Source organism: Cyprinodon tularosa, unplaced genomic scaffold, assembly GCF_016077235.1.
Source record: "Cyprinodon tularosa strain WSP-4 unplaced genomic scaffold, ASM1607723v1 ctg470, whole genome shotgun sequence".
Taxonomy (NCBI): domain Eukaryota; kingdom Metazoa; phylum Chordata; class Actinopteri; order Cyprinodontiformes; family Cyprinodontidae; genus Cyprinodon; species Cyprinodon tularosa.
The window spans coordinates 257582-275466 of record NW_024039197.1 but is presented as its reverse complement, the minus strand read 5'-3'; the positions used below and the strand labels follow the sequence as shown (position 1 = coordinate 275466).

Sequence of the window (17885 nt, the reverse complement as noted above, 5' to 3'; positions counted from 1 at the left end):
AATCAGATTTTTCCGTCAGATCAGACTCTAAATTGTATCCAATCTTTTCAGGGCTTTAGATACCAATGCGCTTGGGAGTAATTCTAGTTGGTCATCCACTCCGAGGAAGGTTTTTTTTTTGTTTTGTTTTGTTTTTTTCTGTACATAATGATTGGAAGATGCTTTCTTTGTGTTGTCAGACTGGTTCTACATCAGTGATTTCTTGATTCTACAACATCAGACATTAATCCGGCCTGTAATTGGCTAATTAACAAAAAAATTAGATAAACCACAGATAAATTCATAATATAAAGATTGGAACAATTATATTTGTTTTGACTGCTAGTTCCATTTGTAAATTTTTTTTTATTATTGATAAACTTCATCTTAAATCTTGTTGGGTTTCTTTGTTTTAAATAAATGTTTTTGTGATCTAAGACATTTAAGTGTGACAGTAAAGCAGAAAAACAGAAGTAATCTGTAAGGGGGCAAATACTACAAATGACACATTATATTGTTTGTTGGTATTTGCACTACTTAAAAGCAACCATGGATCTGTTGGCATGAATGAAATATGATAGCCTGAAACTGGACATTCAGACTCGTCACATTTCTTATCTGGTTATCTGAAATATTGCAACTAAAAATCTCCCTACATGCTGCTTTTTTTTTTTATTGATGAAAACAAAACCAGACTGAGTTCAATAACCATTTTAGACATAAGTCTAACACGATCTTTGCAGTACATATGTTTTGATTCTAACCTTTATTCATGTCCAGTGTATGAGCTGCTATTGTGTTGAAAAGCTTGCCATTCAAACAATTTCCTAACAAGTGAGTGGTTACCATCTTTAGCATCAATCTCCCAGTTCTCTTAACATATCCAGGATATAAGGTTGCAGTGTTTATTTTCAGGTAACATTACTGATGTCAAGCCCTGAATGTTCACTATACCCCACCAGTAAACAGTGATTATAAGGGAGCTAACTGGGCAGCGAATTCACTGATTCATTCTCTGAATAAAACATCAAGGAAACTAAAAAATGCAAACTCAGAATTCAGTGCCAATAAATACTTTGTAAAGTCAAGCAAGCAAAGCTTTGCATGTTGAGAAACACTGCATATTGCCTTAGACAAACAATCACCATGGTGAAATATGGTAGTGGCAGCAGTATGCTGTGGGGATGCTTCCACTAAACACAACAGTCAACATTTTCTTTCTACTTCACAGTTATGTTCTAATATTGAAGTCTGTGGTTGTAACATAATGGGATCCTAAGCGCATGAGTATCTCTGCCACATGTACATCCTTGTGCTCTGGGATGTGCTGATTAAAGTTACAGCAACTGATGGGGAATAGTGAACCTTTGTCGTACAAAGATGCTACACATTCAACGTGTTTCCAGGTAGGATGTACTGAAGCAACAGAAAAAAAAATGTCATGGGGGATTTTGGTCATTCAGATTCATGAGGAATTGGATTGTCTTCACTCCACTGCAGCATGGCATAGAAAATTGATTGATGTCAAGTCATAAAATCGCCGTCTAAGAAGGGAGTTTGCACTGATTAGTTAAAATATATATATATATATATATATATATATATATATAGCAGTCTCTCAGTAAAACAACTAGCTTTACTTCTTGAGTTTTATGAAAAAAAAAAGATAAAGACTAAACGTAATGTAGGAGGGTCTGAATTTCAAAAATGTTACATTAAATAAAATTATTTCTATCTTTGTACAATATTGTCCAACCAGGCAGTATTGTTTTTTAGCCAGAATGTGTGTTTGTAGGTGTGGAATCAAATAAAAAGCTGACTTGTCTGACGTCAAAAGATCTGTAAAACTTGTTTCAGTCCTTCCTCATACGGGCAGGTTTTTACTGAGCGGTGCTGGTGCTATCCATCTGATCCTCCTTTGTCTTCCTGCTCTTCAGCCCTCTCTTCTCTCTGGAAGGGTCAGTGGCGATCGTAGGCAGAGGCTGTTGCAGTGGCAGCAGGGCCTGCCCCCCGTGACGTTGCACTATAATAATATGGTGACCCTGCATGGAAACATGGACAAAATAGATTTCTATGAGATGTCTGGAAGATAAATTCTCCAAACTGGAGAGGTTGATATGATTCACATGTAATTTCTGAAACTCTCTAATGTAAAGTATGTTTTCTTGCAAACCCAATGAACCAATTTACTCATTGTAAGGGTGAATTTATCAGCAATGATTGCTGCTAATTTTGCCCCTCCACCTTTTTTGTTTGATTTTGTAAATATGGTCCATTTGCATCCATGTGTCTTTTTTCCAAGCGAGATGTGTCAAACAAATTTTTATATCGGGCCACTTTGTCATCATCAAGTTTTTAACAGGGTGGGCTGCGCCTGTATGAATTTTTCGTTTAGAATCTGTATTATAACTTTACTCAGGTTCATTCCGCAGTTTAAGCAACTTTTTTAACCTAAAAGGATCACATTACTCTACTTTATGACGTGATTTACCATTTTTGGCTCTTGAGGGTCGAACAAATTGCTGTGAGGTGCCGCATTTGGCCCTTGGACCATGAGTTTGACATGTGTTTTAAAGGAATGTTTACGCCAGCTATGCTTTTTTTTTGTACCTGCAAATGGGAGGTTCTATGCCCCCTTTATTAACTAGTAATCTTAATTCAAGCTTATCATTTTCTTCCTTGTCTGCTGTGAAGAATGTGGTTGTTTACCATTAGCTATAGCTGTAGATCATTCATAATCATTTTAGTTTGATTAGAAGTTGTATTCAGCAACTTTACATGGAATTTGAATTTGGATGAGAAAAACAATCAATCTTGCTATTTTATTAGAATATACGTAAAACTAAAGAAAATCGTATTAATTTCCATAATACATCAAAATAGCTTTAAAATACCAATAGATATAAATGTATTCAAAAAGATATATACCTGAATAAAATCCTGTAAAGTGCAAAGTCCTGAGTCCACTCTTGGGCTTTTTTTTTTGCCTTCAATGGATCCCAGTTTTTATTTATTTTTTATAGAATTTAGCCCTGGACTCTCAGAAGTAAAATTTTTTTCTGATTAAAAATTTCTGTGTAAGTTTTCCCCCATTTTTTTTCTTTAATCTTTGTCATGCTGAAAGATACCGTTTTAAGTATACACATACACTCCACTATATTTTCACTTCATATATACTTGTTTTATTTTACTGTGCAGTTTACATCTATTTCAAAAAATTTAAAAATCTGTCTCATTGGTAATGTTTATTAGTCTTTGTACCCATCTTCTAAATACCATAAATAAAAGCGGCTGCAAACAAAGTGAGGAGTACCGCATGTAATTATATGTTTCTGAAGTAGGTGCACATGTTGGGTCTTTTTCTATGTTAATATGACCATGGTATCATCAAGATTCCTAACATAGTGGTAATTAAGGTCATCTGGAATTTAGCAAAAAACACAAATGATATATTCTTTTAAAGTATTTTTCTTGTCTCCTTCTTACCCAACCATCGCCACCCCCACCTCCACCCATCGCCCCACTGGACCACGTTCACAATGTCATCGTGCTCATGAATCTCAGTAATTACGTTGGACAGAGTCATTTCTATTACAGATAGGAATGATGGTTAAAAATGACAAAAATATGAGTCTGTCTGTAATAAATCTGAATTCTCCTTTTTAAATACAGTGTAAATGTGAAATGAGCGGCTTCAATTTTCTGCTAAGATTATATTTCACCTCAGAGCCGAGCAGTGAATGGCTGGGATGAGATGACATGAGCTGATGAGGCTAATGGCAGAAAAAATAGTCTCTCTTTCACGTACAACCAATAGATTGGACTCGACTTTCTTTCTCTTTTAGTGTCTCACTTTTTCATCCCCTCTACCCACCCCCTCCTGCACACACAGATACTCCCCGCGCCGTCCAAGTGACAGAGTTGACACACTGAGTACAGCTCTACCAGCACTGATCCTTTGAGTCTATTCACTCTCCAGGGAGGAGGTCAATTCAATACTGTAACCCCAGGTACACGCATATAGACTCACTGCCCGTCACTTTTACACACACACACACACCTGTCTCTGTTTCTTCCATCAGTCAGAGCAGCCGTATGCTCACAGGTTGTGTCTGTGGACAGTCCAGGTAATCGTTGTAGCTTCTATGGTGAAGTGAGGCATTAAGCAAACTGAAAAATTTTCAGTCTCACTTAAGTCCGTAGAAACCTTCTGCCTGTTTTCTTTCAGCTCTTTACTTATTTGTCTTGTTATTCTACTCTCCAGTTTTAGTGGCTTCAAATCTGAATCTTATCCCCACATTATCATTCCATTCATCTATTGCACCAGGCATGCCCAAAATCAGCCGTAGAGGGCTGCTGTCCTGCAGATTTTAGAGGTTTCCTTGCTTCCGCACAGCTAATTCTGATGATTGCAGTTCAGCAAAGGGCTGTTAATCAGCTATCAATGTGTTATAAAGTAGCTTCACTCTCTCTCCACTTACCTTGCATCTGTCCTGCCTGACTGGTGAAGAGACTGGACGAGCAGCCGATCTCCGTCCCCAGGAGAGAACCATAATCCTGCTGAAACACTGCAGACAGAGGGGTGTGGGGAGGCATAAAAAAACATGAAATGATCAGAGTAAAGGAAAGAGTGGGTTCTCTACATGTCACCATACACTGATCCCTCCAACTCGGATATCGTCTTTCCTCACCCTCCGACCTCCACCCTCTCTAACACTTTATCATGTTTCCATATAAACTTGCACATTTTATCTCTGACTGTTTCTGGTTGTTCTCCTTTCGAGGTTGCCCTGTATTTAGCTTAACCCATCTGGGGTATGATGATCTTTACTAATAAAATTTTTTTCATAATGCTGCCACCTCCATGCTTTACTTTTGGGATTGAGTGTAAAGGTTCATGGTGATCTTTTGCTTTTCTACTATAGCTTTATTATTTCTGAACAAAGCAACGTGTTCCTTATTTTTAAATTGTCTACTAGGCTTGTTAACTCAAAAAGGGTATTTAGTCAGATTCCTCGACATTGGTTTATAATCAATGTGCTGACAGACTTTTCAACCTGAGCTTCAGATCTCTGCAGCTACTTTTTCTGATTACACAGACCCTGCCTTAGAAATATATTATAAAAGACCCTTTATATAATCTACTATTCCTGCTACGTGTAGTACTTATCTTTCTTTCTTGCAATCTCTTAATTTTCTATACTATGAAATTACAAAAGAATTAACTTTGCAGCTCTGAAGGAAATTCACAGTCCATTTTGGTCAAAGAGAGAATAGAAAGGTAAGCAAATAAAGTAGGTCTTGTGGAACAGGGGTTTGGGAAAATTCAAATAAGACTTCAGTTAAACAATTATACACATTTGTTGATACAAATTTGAGATGTACCAACCTAATAGGCTAGGGTTTGGAAATCTCCATGATTCATTGTACGTGGAATACTGTGGGTGGGAATAGGGACTCCCAGAAAAATCTCCTCCTGAAAGTAAAAATAAAACAGCATGTTAAGGAGCAGTTAAGAATAAAACAGCATATTTGTCCTTAAAGAAACAAACTTTCAGATGAAGCTGGTTCTGTAATTGGCAAACTGGAGCAAAATCACTTCAAATAAAGTCCATAAGCAGTCATGCTTGTTTTTTAGTGATTCTAAATAAAGTAGACATGTATGTTGGTCAGTCTCTTTGTTTTAACCTGTTAACACTTACATTCTGTCTTTCTGAACAAAGAATTATTTGCAATTCTAAAGAAAATTTAGGTTTATGTATATGTGGTCAATAAAGACAAGTTTGTGTAACTTTCTTTGTCTTAAAGAATACAGGAAAGTAAAACAACACAACTTTTTTTAAAAGCTCCTGCATTACAATTACAAATTAATTTATCTGTGGATTTTCTAACTGAATCTAATCTGATTTGTTTCTGTGAACAGTTACATACATTTACATATCTAAACGTATGTTACTGTATAATTTTGTATTAACTTTGCTAACTTAGGCAGGTGGTGCAGTGGTTAGCGAGGCCTTAGTCCTCGACGAGGTCGACCCGGTTTCGAATCCGGCCTGTGGTCCTTTGCTGCATGTCTTTGCCCCTCTGTCGAAAAAACTAGCTACTAGTGCTGTAAAAACTCAAAAAAAAAAAAAAAAAACATGGCTAACTTTGTTTACCCAATTAATCTTAGCTTAGTTTTCTTTATCCATCCGCTAAAGGCAGGGTACATCCTGGACAGGTCACAAGTAGCTTAAAGCCTCCTTTTTAAATATTTATTTGGTATTTGAAGCAACTTATGTCATCCTAAGCTTTCTTTATATTAACGCTGCTATAGTCTAATGCTGCTGGAAGACATACTAACCATGTTTTCTGTTTCTGATTCTTTCTCCTGATAGTCAAAATATGCATAATCATTTTAGGGGCTATTAACTTTGTGAGCGATCTGACTTTTTACTTCACGTTACTCATCGTAACCATCTACTAACTGTCTCTTCTCAGATCAGCTGAGCAGCTGTGCTGTTCTTGGCAATAATTTCATTGTCTTTCTCTGTAAATGATACACTTGGTCCTGTCTTTCGATTTTATCCCAGTGTCTCTCTTAGACAATGCAAATATAGGAGCTAATGCTGTCACTTAGTATATGTATCCTTTGCTTCATGCCATAGTCACTACTGCAGGGCGTGCCCCTGGGATAATCTGATCAGCTTTGTATCTATCACAATACCTACTTGTGCCTTTAACTCTGCTCTTTCAAGTAACCTTGACCAGTGTAACTCGTTTTCTATGTTTGATCTGGGTTTTAAAGCTCAAGATGTTCAAAGAAAATGACACTGAGTCAGTTTCTGCTGACTCTGCTTAGCTTAGATGGTTTTGGTTAAATAGGTCTTATCTAAGATTACATTTATTTAAAAATAATTATATTCTAGTTTATTGTAATGTAGAAAAGTTCAAACTATTTTGTTTAACTAAGTTTGGTTTTATTTAGCTTAGCTTACATTATTGTGACTCAGTTTGTTTAGTTACCGTAAGTTCTTTTTTTATTTAGGGTTATCACTTTAGTTGAAATATTTTTATCTCAACTATTCTAACTCACCTTTGTTTGGTTTAAATAATTTCTTTCATTAAGTCAATTAAGGTTTAGTTTCATATTATCTTGAGATAAGTTGTTCATGCACACAGCACATTAACCCCCGTTCTTGTTTCTAACATAAAGTCAACTAGTTGCATGTGTCTGAGTTGAAAAGCTCAGTCAGACTCTAGTGGTCTTCCACCCAGTGGATGATAGGCTAGCTTTTCTCCTTCATTTACTACTCACTGTCTGGGGTCTAGTCTTCGTCATGTCTTCTCCTCCCTCATCTCCCTCTACGTCCTCTTTATTTTTCTCTTGTCTTCTCTGGTTCGCCTGAGTACAGACCGCCCGTCATACTTCACATCAAAACAACATTCTCCTCTTTTTTTCTTCCCCCCTTTTCTCTGCTCCCTTACTCTCTTTTTTCAGTCTTTCGTACTTTCTTTCTTTTTGTCTTCCTGAACCATCCCTCCTCCCAGGGGATCCCTCTCCCATAGCTGACAGTCACGGACCCTGATGCCCCCTCCCTCCGTTCTACCTCCCTCTAACCCCCACCAACCCATTCCTCTTCCCTGCCTCTCGCTCTGTCGGTTCTGCTTCAGTGCTCTCCTACACCCCCTCCGAGTGTCAGCCCCCCTGCTGCAGAGAGAAGGAGACAGAGAGACGGAGTGGGAAAGGGAACAGCAGAAGAGAGTTGCTTGCTTAATGAAGGTATGATATTAGACAGAGCGAACAAGAAGGAGGATAATTTGGCCGAGGAGTGCTGAGATAAAGCAAAGCTGGCAAGTCAAAATTTCTAGATTATCTCGTTCAATACGTCTAGTCAGAGAGCTCAGAGAGCTTAAAAAATGTACTAAAGAAAAACTTCTACAGCGGTTTTCCTCTATGTTTTCCTTTTCTGAGTGTACATTTAGTTGCATCTGTCAGGTGGGGGTCTCGGTATGTGGTCTCCATGGCACCCCCGGGTGCGAACATCCTCTCCCTTGTCATCACCACAGTGACGAGATGTGTCAGGTTGTTTAGCAGACGCAAGACGGAGGGTAGAGAGGAGTAGGGGAGAAAGCACAGGGGTCTCCCTGGTGTAGCTCGGTGTCAAGGTCGCACACACAGACACTGTCAAAAACAAACACGCAAACAACAGCACGCACCAGCCCAAACACACACTCAAATATCCTGTCAAAGCCGAGGACAGCGCAGTGGGACGGGGCGACAGGGTTACCCATCTTTAGACGTGCTGTTCCTACATGTCCACTGAGACTCAGTGTGCAGATGTCAACCCATGGATATATGTGTGTGGGAATGACTGGGAATACATAGAGACAACAAGCACAAACAATGTTGTATTTTACCTATAAAAAAATATATATATATATATAAAAAAAATCTATTTATTTCTTCTTTTTTTTTTTTTTACTTTGTTTACTGCATGTTTCCGCAGGAGTGTTTCTAACATGACCGCCTCTGCTTGTGTGAGTGTTAAGAAAAAAGCCGAGGATGAACAACGCTCCCGGATTGAAACACAAAAGCTGCGTGGAAGGCGGAGTGGAAGGGAATGAATGAATTAGTCGTGGGTCACTGGTGATTCTCATTAAAAACAAATTACTAATGTTGAGGAGGGACAGCTGTGCTACTGTGGCTGCTTTCTAACGATACACAGAGAAACACACACACTACACACACACAGAGCCTTTAATGCACGGCCTACACAGGCGTATGAACACAAATGCCACCCTCTGGGACCACTGCATGATGTAGACAAAAAAACGGAAGAGGAAGTGGACGTTTTTTTTTACCATGCATGGTCTCCAAACAGACACCTACACAGTAGAAATTCAGTGTTGTGTATACAGTAGATCTACTGGCTACATCATGGTTTACTAAGATAAAAGCCTTACTTTAAAGGAAGTCAGGTGCAATACTTTAGCTTTCCTCTGTAAGCCAGTTATAATCTTTAACATGAATGGTTTCGAAGTTAAGCATGTGGGCGATGTTACACAAATATAACCAGAGCAGTATTAGAAAAGTATTGTAGAGATATACATTTTTTCAGATCTCGATCTCTCTTTGCTGTGCATTTTCTTCTAAAAGCTAACCATAGCAGGATTCACTTGCAGGCAAACTGAGATGCATCTTTACATGCAGACCAGTATTTGCTTTGGTTTCCGACATTCATCTCACCTCCCTAATGATGCAGACCACCCAAGGTAACAAAGTTTGGTCCTTTTTAAGAGGACTGTGCAGCTATGGTGTGAAAGTGTCATGAGTTTGAAAGATACACCTGTCTCTTAGACAGAATAGCAGTTTAAAGACATTTGATTATCCCCTGTTGGAAGTTAGTAAAATCCCCCAGATCAGATGTTTCTTCTTCTTCTTTAGATGGAGCTGTTGTTTTTTTTAGTTTTTTTCTAGGCATGTGAGCACAATTGCCAATCTGAGCATTTTGTGCAAGTTTTCCCAATAACACTCTTTTTTTCCTAAAACACTTTTGAAAAACATGCTTTGAGATAGCCTACATTGTTATTTATGATGACTTGTGTGCAAAGGTCAATACTCAGATCCATGCACAAACTCATACCAAGGGATATGAGTTTGTGCATGGGGACCTGTCCAAGATGTTCCCACCTCTTACTAGTCTTATTGACTAGTATAAGATATGAAATCAAGTCTGATGAGGCTGCAGAAATTAAAGATGTACTTTTATAGTGAAGCCTTAAGTTACGGTTTGACTTTTGGCAAGATTGCAGTCCTTTCATTAGTGAGTAGTTTTTGATCTGCTCAAGAAACAAACTGGTAATCTATTGGGCCATACTGCACATTCTCTCATCTTATTCCTCACATCTTACATTAAGGGGCTGATCGCCTTTCTCCTTAATTTAGTAATAAAGTTGAGGTTTTTATCTGGGAATAAATGGGCATCTTCCTTTTGCTACTGAATGGTCTCTCCCTTTCTTGCTGTGTAATATCTTTTGAATTTGTGCCTTCTGGGTACAATAAAACAAGAGCCTTAAGTCAATGTGCAGAAGAGGTAAGGTTGGTCTGTTTTTGTTTGTGTGTTTACATGTTTGCATCTTTACCCACCTGGTACCATGCCAGTGAGAGAGGGAGTAGAGTAGCTGCCCTGCCCAGTTGGGGGGACATGAGGAGGGTAGCCTGGCAGAGTTGTGCTGGCTAAATCTCGACCTGTAAAGACACAGAAAAGATTCCTCTTATCAATATAACCAGATTCCTCTTCTTGATGTTAACACAATCGCCAATGTATAGCAAGAGGATCTGTGAAATACTTCTACATTTATATATCTTACTTTTTCCTATTTTTTCTATCTTACTTATTTTGTATATAATAATTGCAATAATAATAATCACAATAACTGTTTACTTTTAGTTTTTTATAGTAGGGAAAATGAGGTCCCTGATATTTATTAGGAAGTTGTTCTTTCAGTAGCTCAGTCAAGATACGTCTCTTCCATTTGCCTCCTCCTTCCTTGTTTCTCCTCCTCTGACACCTATTAATTTAGCAACTCTCTATTCTATTGTTTCCTCCACCTCCTCCTCCTTCCGTCAGTAGGTGGATGGGCTATATAACTGCATTAGACTACATGACAGTCTGTCGCCCCAAATCATTTCTCTATGTTTGCGCGCTGTAGATATTGGGAGTGCGAGAAGAGGGCACCCTCCATTCATCATCATCACATACACACACACAGCAGTACCTTCCTCCCCCTGTCTGCACATACACATTTATCATCATCACAAACAGCTTGGATGCTAACACCATCAATCCCATTCCCTTCCACTTATCAGCACTAACTAAGTGAGAAGAAGCAAGTGGTGAAGGATGAAGGGAGAAGACAGATATAAGGAGGAAAAGCAGTAAAAGTTTTTACATAGAGGTAATGGTAAGAGAGAAGATTATTATGATTAATCATTTAAAGGAAAACAAATCTACTGTATTCACAGACTCAAAATGTATTGTTGTGGAATTTTGCTGTGATAGACCAACATAATATACAACTAATGTGAGCTGGAAGGAGAAATGATTCATGGTTTTCAAAACATTAAAAAAGGTGTAAAGTTTATGTAGTTTAGATTGAAGAAAAAAAACAATCCCAAAGGTTTGAACATTCCAGTGAGCATAGTTCAAGCCATCTAAACACATTAATCATGATAGTAGTCAAGAGGCTGAGAGTAACTCTGGAGGAGCTGCAGAGACCCATTGTTAAAATGGTCAAATCTGACTGTAGCACCTGAAAATGAGTTGGAAGAAAAAGCTGTTGAGGCTGCAATTGATTGAGCAAATTACAGGAGAATCCTGGAGGAAAAGACTGCAAAAGACTTTAGACTATGGCACGGTTTTACTTTTCAGTAGATTAGCAACCATAAACATACAGGCTAATACTACAGTGGGGCGTTTTTACATTAAAGTCATATTTTACATTCAAACTCACTTATATTGAGCTGTTTTTGCTAAGAAAGCATGGGCAACACTGGAGGATCCAAAGGAGCAAAGCTTCTACTAACAACCTCCATATGACCTGCAATTTAACTGCAGTGAAAAGTGAGTTAAAGTGGTGAATCAGCAGAGCTGAATACAAATGCACACCAAAGTCGGGGGTTTTATTTGTGAAAGAAGGGAAAAGGTTGTAGATCTCCTTCTTTTTCAGAATTAAGTTCTACTTTTTTCTTGGTCTGTTGCACATAAAATGACAAATAAATCCATGCTGTTTAGAATTCCTGTAAATCCAGCCAGAGTTAGTATAAGTGTTTTCCACAAAAAAAAGATGCACAACTTGGTTAGATATTGTGTCTGGGTTAATTTCTAAGCTTCTACTCATCCTCTTCATAATAAATGCCCATTCTTATTCCCTTGGAGCACAACAAAAAGAAGCTAATTGGTAAGGGCAACTTTTTTAGCTTTCCAAGTGTTTGTACTGATGATGTTTTGGAGAAAATACTGCCAATCAATCTAAAACCTGTGAGGGTATCTTCCTCATTACCTGTAAAACTCAAATAATTTTTTCTGTTCTGTGTCATATTGCCTGTGGTCCGATATCACAGTTTATTGTTTAATTAATTATCTCTTGATGAAAAGAGAAAAAAAGCACCTTTACTGGATAAAAAAAACATCTCCTCCGTCAAAATGAATGTCCACTTAGGTTTGCCACCTCCTCTCCTTTTACTGAGTGGGATTTTCCCTCTTATTTTCTCCCTTCTCTAACTTCCCTCTGTCCCTCCCTGCCTTCTCTCTCCTGTCTTGTGTAGTAAAGTTTTTCTTGGTGTTTGACGCGACAGCGAGGCATTAGCGCAGACGGGCTGCTCATCCGCTCAGGGTCAGTGCACAGGGCATGGAAGAGAGGGAGAAGAGGGTGGAAGCGGGGAGAGATGGACTCTCTACAGCCAAGTTAGAGGGGGCAGACAGGGCCAGATCCTTAGAGATGTGTGTTTCTGCGTGTGTGCGTGTTCTCATGCACTGCAGTTGTGCATATGTTTGGTCGTTGTATTGATGTATCTGCTCTCCACAGCTTTGCTTTAGAGGTCAACAAACAAGTACAAGTCTCCTCCGTGCTCACTTGCAACTTCACATGAGCACACATTTTCTGTCCTTCTGGTCTGACTGTCTCGTTCACCGTCAGAACAAGCCATGTCAAACCCGGAGGGATCAACGGTATGCGATGTGTCCTTATGCATCTTCCCACTGTTGTGTACTGGTGGAATTTCAGGGTAAAGAAAAGTGCTGTATTGGTTTGTGAGAAAGTACTGCGCATGTTTATGATGCAATAAAGTATGTGGTTAGAGTATCAACATTTCAAGGATCCCAAAAAAACATATAAAAACACTGCGTCAAACACGAAGACGTCTGATCCCCTAGAGGGAGCTCTGTTCTGAGAGAAAAGACGGCCGTGGAAATGCATGCATAATATGCAGAAGGTGTGTGCGCATGTGAATATGAATGTGTGTTTGCATGCATAAGCAGAAATGGAAATTTTCTTCTCTCTCTCTTTCTTTCTCCCACTCTGTCTCTTACCCCGCTCTGGTGGTTACAGGTAATATCCCTCTGCGATTTGAGAGAGAGTAAAAAAAAAAATCAAGAACCTATTCCCAGATATCCCAAATTCCCAGATCAATGATTCCCTTCATTACAGATGGGAATGTTAAAGGCTTGTCCAAGTGCTCCCTGTCTGCTGTTAATTAATCGCACCTCTCCCTGCGCCCCTGAATGTAGAAAGAGCAGGGAGTGAGGTATTCACTTTTCCTCCAGACTTCCACCTTTCCTTAAATCCCTCTCCTCCACTTAATTGACATTCAAAGCACTGAGCTCCTTAAGCAGTGCTTTGAGCACTAAGATTATGCCGTTTAAACTACTGCTTAGAAGAAAGGCATTGGCCTCAGTGTGTTTGTGTTTATTGTTATGCCTGTCCATTCAGATATCTTAAATTCAAATGATTTTATATGCCATAAATTAGAGAAGTAGGCAGCCAGAGGTTGTTAAAACACTGTTATCCCTTAAAAGAAGCTGCTTATTTCACATGCAGTAGAAAGGGACCAGAATGACAAAATCAGGGTGACGAAATAAACATTATTAATGAACAAATATCAACTAAATAAAGAAAAATATACTTTAGGTTGCCCAGCAGTTTCTCTTATACACAGTCCCTTACAGCCTGTTTTTCTAGGAGGAATTTCAGGCATAAATCTCACACTTTAAAAAAAAAACATAAAACTCCTGAGGCATACTGGAAAACAAATCATGAGAATATGTGCAAAAGGTTTCATGTATAATATCAAGAACATGCAAAATAAAGCTTCTATCCATTTATATAAAAATTACAAGGATTGGATCTAACATCTGTTGGATCTATTGCCATAAGAAAGGAAGAGCTTTTGGTAAGTGGTCAATTCGATTTCTCATTGAGGCTCATTGGCTGTATATGTGAAGTAGTCAAACCTGGAAAAATGTACTTCAGGCTTACATAAAAAAAAAAAAAAAAAATTAAAAATCTGGAAAAAGACTGATTTGATTGCTGATATCCAGAGACGCTGGTCGTTAAAGATCATTGAAGCCAGTTAAAAATTGTTGTTTTTTTACCTGGAACAAGAGGGTAAGACTGTGGTCCGGATACGTTGGATCCTAGTTCTGTCCCTGTGCCAGGATTGGCCAAACTGTTCTTCATCTCGTCCAACCCGCCTGCTAAAGAAGCCATTGCTGAGTAGTCCGATGTCTGGAAAGAGTCAAGAGGAAAGGGAAAATAAAAATGGATTTATTAGACAACAAATCCAAACCATTATATTCTGTGTAGGTAACAACATCAAGGCACAATTGCGGCCTGTGCGTTGTACAGCTTTGAGCGTTCTGTTTATTATGACAACAGTATGTCCTACAGGTTACACTTTCCTCACAGCGATGGGTAAAGCAGCTTTTCCTATGAGCATGCACACACACACACTGATGTACAGAAACCCACCTACAGCTGAGACTTTATTGATCTGTTTACAAAGGCAGGGATTTACTGTACAACCAAGTCCAACAGTCTATAACCGCGGGATCAGCTTGCTCTTTCTCTTCATCCGCCTCATCCCGGCGCTCACACGGTACATACACAACAAACATATATTTACACACATACACAGACTGTGGCTATAAGACAAAGCCTCTTGTGTCCCCAGATAACGATATAAGAATGGTGATTATCTCAATACGCACAAACACACACACTCATATCCAATGTCGTGAACCTTATAGGAAGCTACAAAACCACACACAGAGGACGAGGTTAGTGAGGAAACAATATGGGCTCGATGTCTAGTTCTAGTCAATCTATTTCTTGTGAAAAACTCAATTGTATTCAGGAACAGGTTTGAAGGATGTTTTTCTTTCATTGTAGATATCAATTAATACTATTATTAATAAGTTCTTTCTTTAAAAGAGCTGTTCAAATCAGCTCCAAAGCATGCCTAAAGAACAATGTTAACGTGCCCAAATTTGTTAGGCATTGTTTAAATACATATAGGCAAAAAGTATAATTCTGGTCTAATTTGAAAGTATAACTTACTTCCAGGAGTGGAATCTAAATAAAATTGGGACTTTGTATTGCTCTCTTCTTACCAAACTTTTGTAAAGACCGAATTTATAGAGTTGAAGATTAATAACTTTTCCTGTCCAAGATTTTTCTATCTGATCTGTGAATATCTTAAACTCCTGTAGCGCCATTAGAGATCATTTGGCACAGGTTGACTTTATTCACTGAGAAATTCTGAAGTTGATTAATGTCACTGAATTCAAGGTTGAATTCTAGGTTTGCCGGTTTTCTCATTACCGTTGATCTGGTCCACCTGCTCCAGCTTCTACTTAACCAGCCTTCTACCAGTAATCAGTGCCAGATACCTCGAGCCAGTGGTGAGGGTGATTCAGCGTTACCTTGGTGCTTCAGATGAACTGATCCTGACCTGTTCTGCCTCTCAACCACTGAGCCTGCCCTCCTGTCTGATCTGCTTGTCTATGGGCTCCTGCTGGATTCTGTCTGTTTACTGAACTTGGAACTGAACCTGAATTTACCTTCGGAAACTCTTAGGACCTCTGATCTGCTGATTCAGCCTTATATGTCCTTGCTGTAACTGCAGATCCGCCGTTTTTGAATTAACGTTTTGAATTATCCGACTGTCTGTCTGCCTTGAATACTTGATCCCCTGTTCTGAGCCCTGACAATATTGTAGGGTACAGATTTTATTTAAATAAGATTTTGAATCTACGTGATACTATTCTTCCAGTTGATTTCACATGCTACATTATATTGGTCTATCACAATGTAAATGAAATTACTTTGTGTTTAAAGTCACAAATTTAACAAAAATATTTCAAAGGAAATAGGAATAAACATTTTAGTAAAAATTTGATGTCACCTCTTAATGAGGGGAACATTCTTAGTAAAAGATGGAAACAAACAAATAGTTATTTTTCTAGAGAAAGTTAGATGCAGCCAGCAAGCATAACTCACACCCCAGGCCAGTCTCTGTGGAAAAAATAAAAACTGTTCCCTCACCTGTGTTTGACCCTGGCTTTAAGCAATCACCCATCCATCCTCGTGTCTCTGAAAGATCTCTTATTGTGTGTGACTATCTGTGGGTGGTTCTAGTAATTCAGAGAGATGATGCCTGTTCTGATGGCCAAGAATATATAGATTAAACACCTAAGACTGTCTGGGCAGGAATGTCTATGGCAGGCCAATGACCTGTCTTCACTTGAGTCCCTTTTGTTTTAGAAATGTCACTTTTCTGTAAGAGGTGAAGACTGGTCCACATTTATTGATTGTGTGAACAGTGAAAATTTGGGTTAAGGACATTATCTCACCCTTTATCTTATTTGGGAAATCATCAATATAGACCTGAGCAAAGGTGTGATGAAAAATGGGCCAGCTCTTCCAGAAACATAGTCGGTAGAGTGAAGGGACAGAAATGGACCAAAATTATTCTCAAAGAATATTTATTTTTATAAAATGAGAATAAATTATAACTTAACTTTTTAAGTCATAATAAACATTTAGCTGTTTCCTTCTTTCACAAATCCACAAATGAGTTCAATATGTTGCTGTACTGCATTCAAGAAGAGGAAAAATAACAGCTTCAATCAGTGCCTCTGTTTGGAAGCCCCTCTATCAATTTAATATGCAGAAAATATACAGCTACTGTGAGCTGAGGAACATACTTTAAGCCTCAGCTGCAGCCTACCTTCTACATATTTGGGCTCCAATCCCATTTAACCAGCAGACTGCAGCGAGAAACCTCTCATCTCTGTTGTCTGCTTTAATAGTGTTAAAGAGCTCATCAATTTCTATCATAGATTTGTTTTTGTATTTTTATTTGCAGAAATTATAATTACATTAAGGCAGAGGCTGGTAGCTGTTAAAGGCTTCATCTTACAAGAGCAATCAGTATTTTTCTTAAAGTGATAAAAGGAGGGTTTCGCACTGACCCTTTTAATATGTCTGCATCCGTGTGTAAGCGTAGGTGATGGTTTGTGCTCACTGACCTCTTCAACACCCCTGTGATCGTCAACACAACACAACCACTGGACTGTGACCTGCTAAATAAGAGCTTACTCTGTACACTTACACACCTCTCTTTCTGGAGCTTTTTAGACTTCTGACATTAAAGACTCCTTATTTACCTCTTTCAGACAGAGATCCTGCAGTTGTTTTTCTTTTCTAAACCATTTAAACATGCCATCCCTGCATACCCCCCACACACCAGCACCACAACCAAAGCTTGAATAGCCTGTCTTATGATAATAGCATCTAATGTGTCCGTGTATCCATGTGTAGAGCCAGGCAGCAGCACCAGCCGGGAAGAAAAGGTCTGCAGTGGTAATTGGTCATGATGAAGTTTGGCCAGTCGGGTGACAGGCCCGCTAAGCAAGATGGATCATTCTCATTCGCACCCGTAAATGTTGTCAATTCCACCGCTCATACAGCGCCATCAGCTCTCATCAAAGGAAAAGGGACGCAGCTGCGGGGGCTGAGGAGGGGGCTGATCTGGTTGGGGGGGTTCTGGGATAGGTAATGCCGTAGGGGAGCTGCACAACTGCGCAAGATGGAGGGGAAGATGGTAGAAATATTTGGACCTCGTACAAACAGTTAAAGGTAATCACATATGATAAGTCTGGGGGAATCTATATTTAAGAAGGTCCCTTTATTCTACATTATCAAAATCCTATTAATTGTCATGGTCTGTTGGACAAAAAGCTACCACTGTTTAAAGCCAACAAAAAAGCCCAGAAAATGTAACTAATTTTGTTGAAGATTAAAACCTAACTTCACATAACATGAATAGATTTATACATAGCTTCTGATGCACCAAACATTAC

At 38.8% G+C, this 17885-nt stretch overlaps 1 protein-coding gene across 4 annotated transcripts in view; it reads right to left on the bottom strand.

The window, feature by feature from the left end:
- Positions 1 to 1574: 1574 nt before the first annotated feature.
- Positions 1575 to 17885, bottom strand: part of pax5 (paired box 5) — a 61683-nt gene continuing 45372 nt past the window's right edge. Inside the window, exons 7-11 of one of the 4 annotated variants that reach the window (XM_038301663.1) lie at positions 14115 to 14247; positions 10109 to 10210; positions 5369 to 5455; positions 4461 to 4547; positions 1575 to 2021 (exon numbers count right to left, since the gene is read on the bottom strand). In XM_038301663.1, coding sequence (XP_038157591.1) covers positions 1939 to 2021; positions 4461 to 4547; positions 5369 to 5455; positions 10109 to 10210; positions 14115 to 14247 — 492 coding nt within the window. In that variant the 3' untranslated portion in view covers positions 1575 to 1938. The remainder of the gene's footprint in view (positions 2022 to 4460; positions 4548 to 5368; positions 5456 to 10108; positions 10211 to 14114; positions 14248 to 17885) is intronic. The other 3 variants (XM_038301660.1, XM_038301661.1, XM_038301662.1) reach the window with 3 other exon arrangements.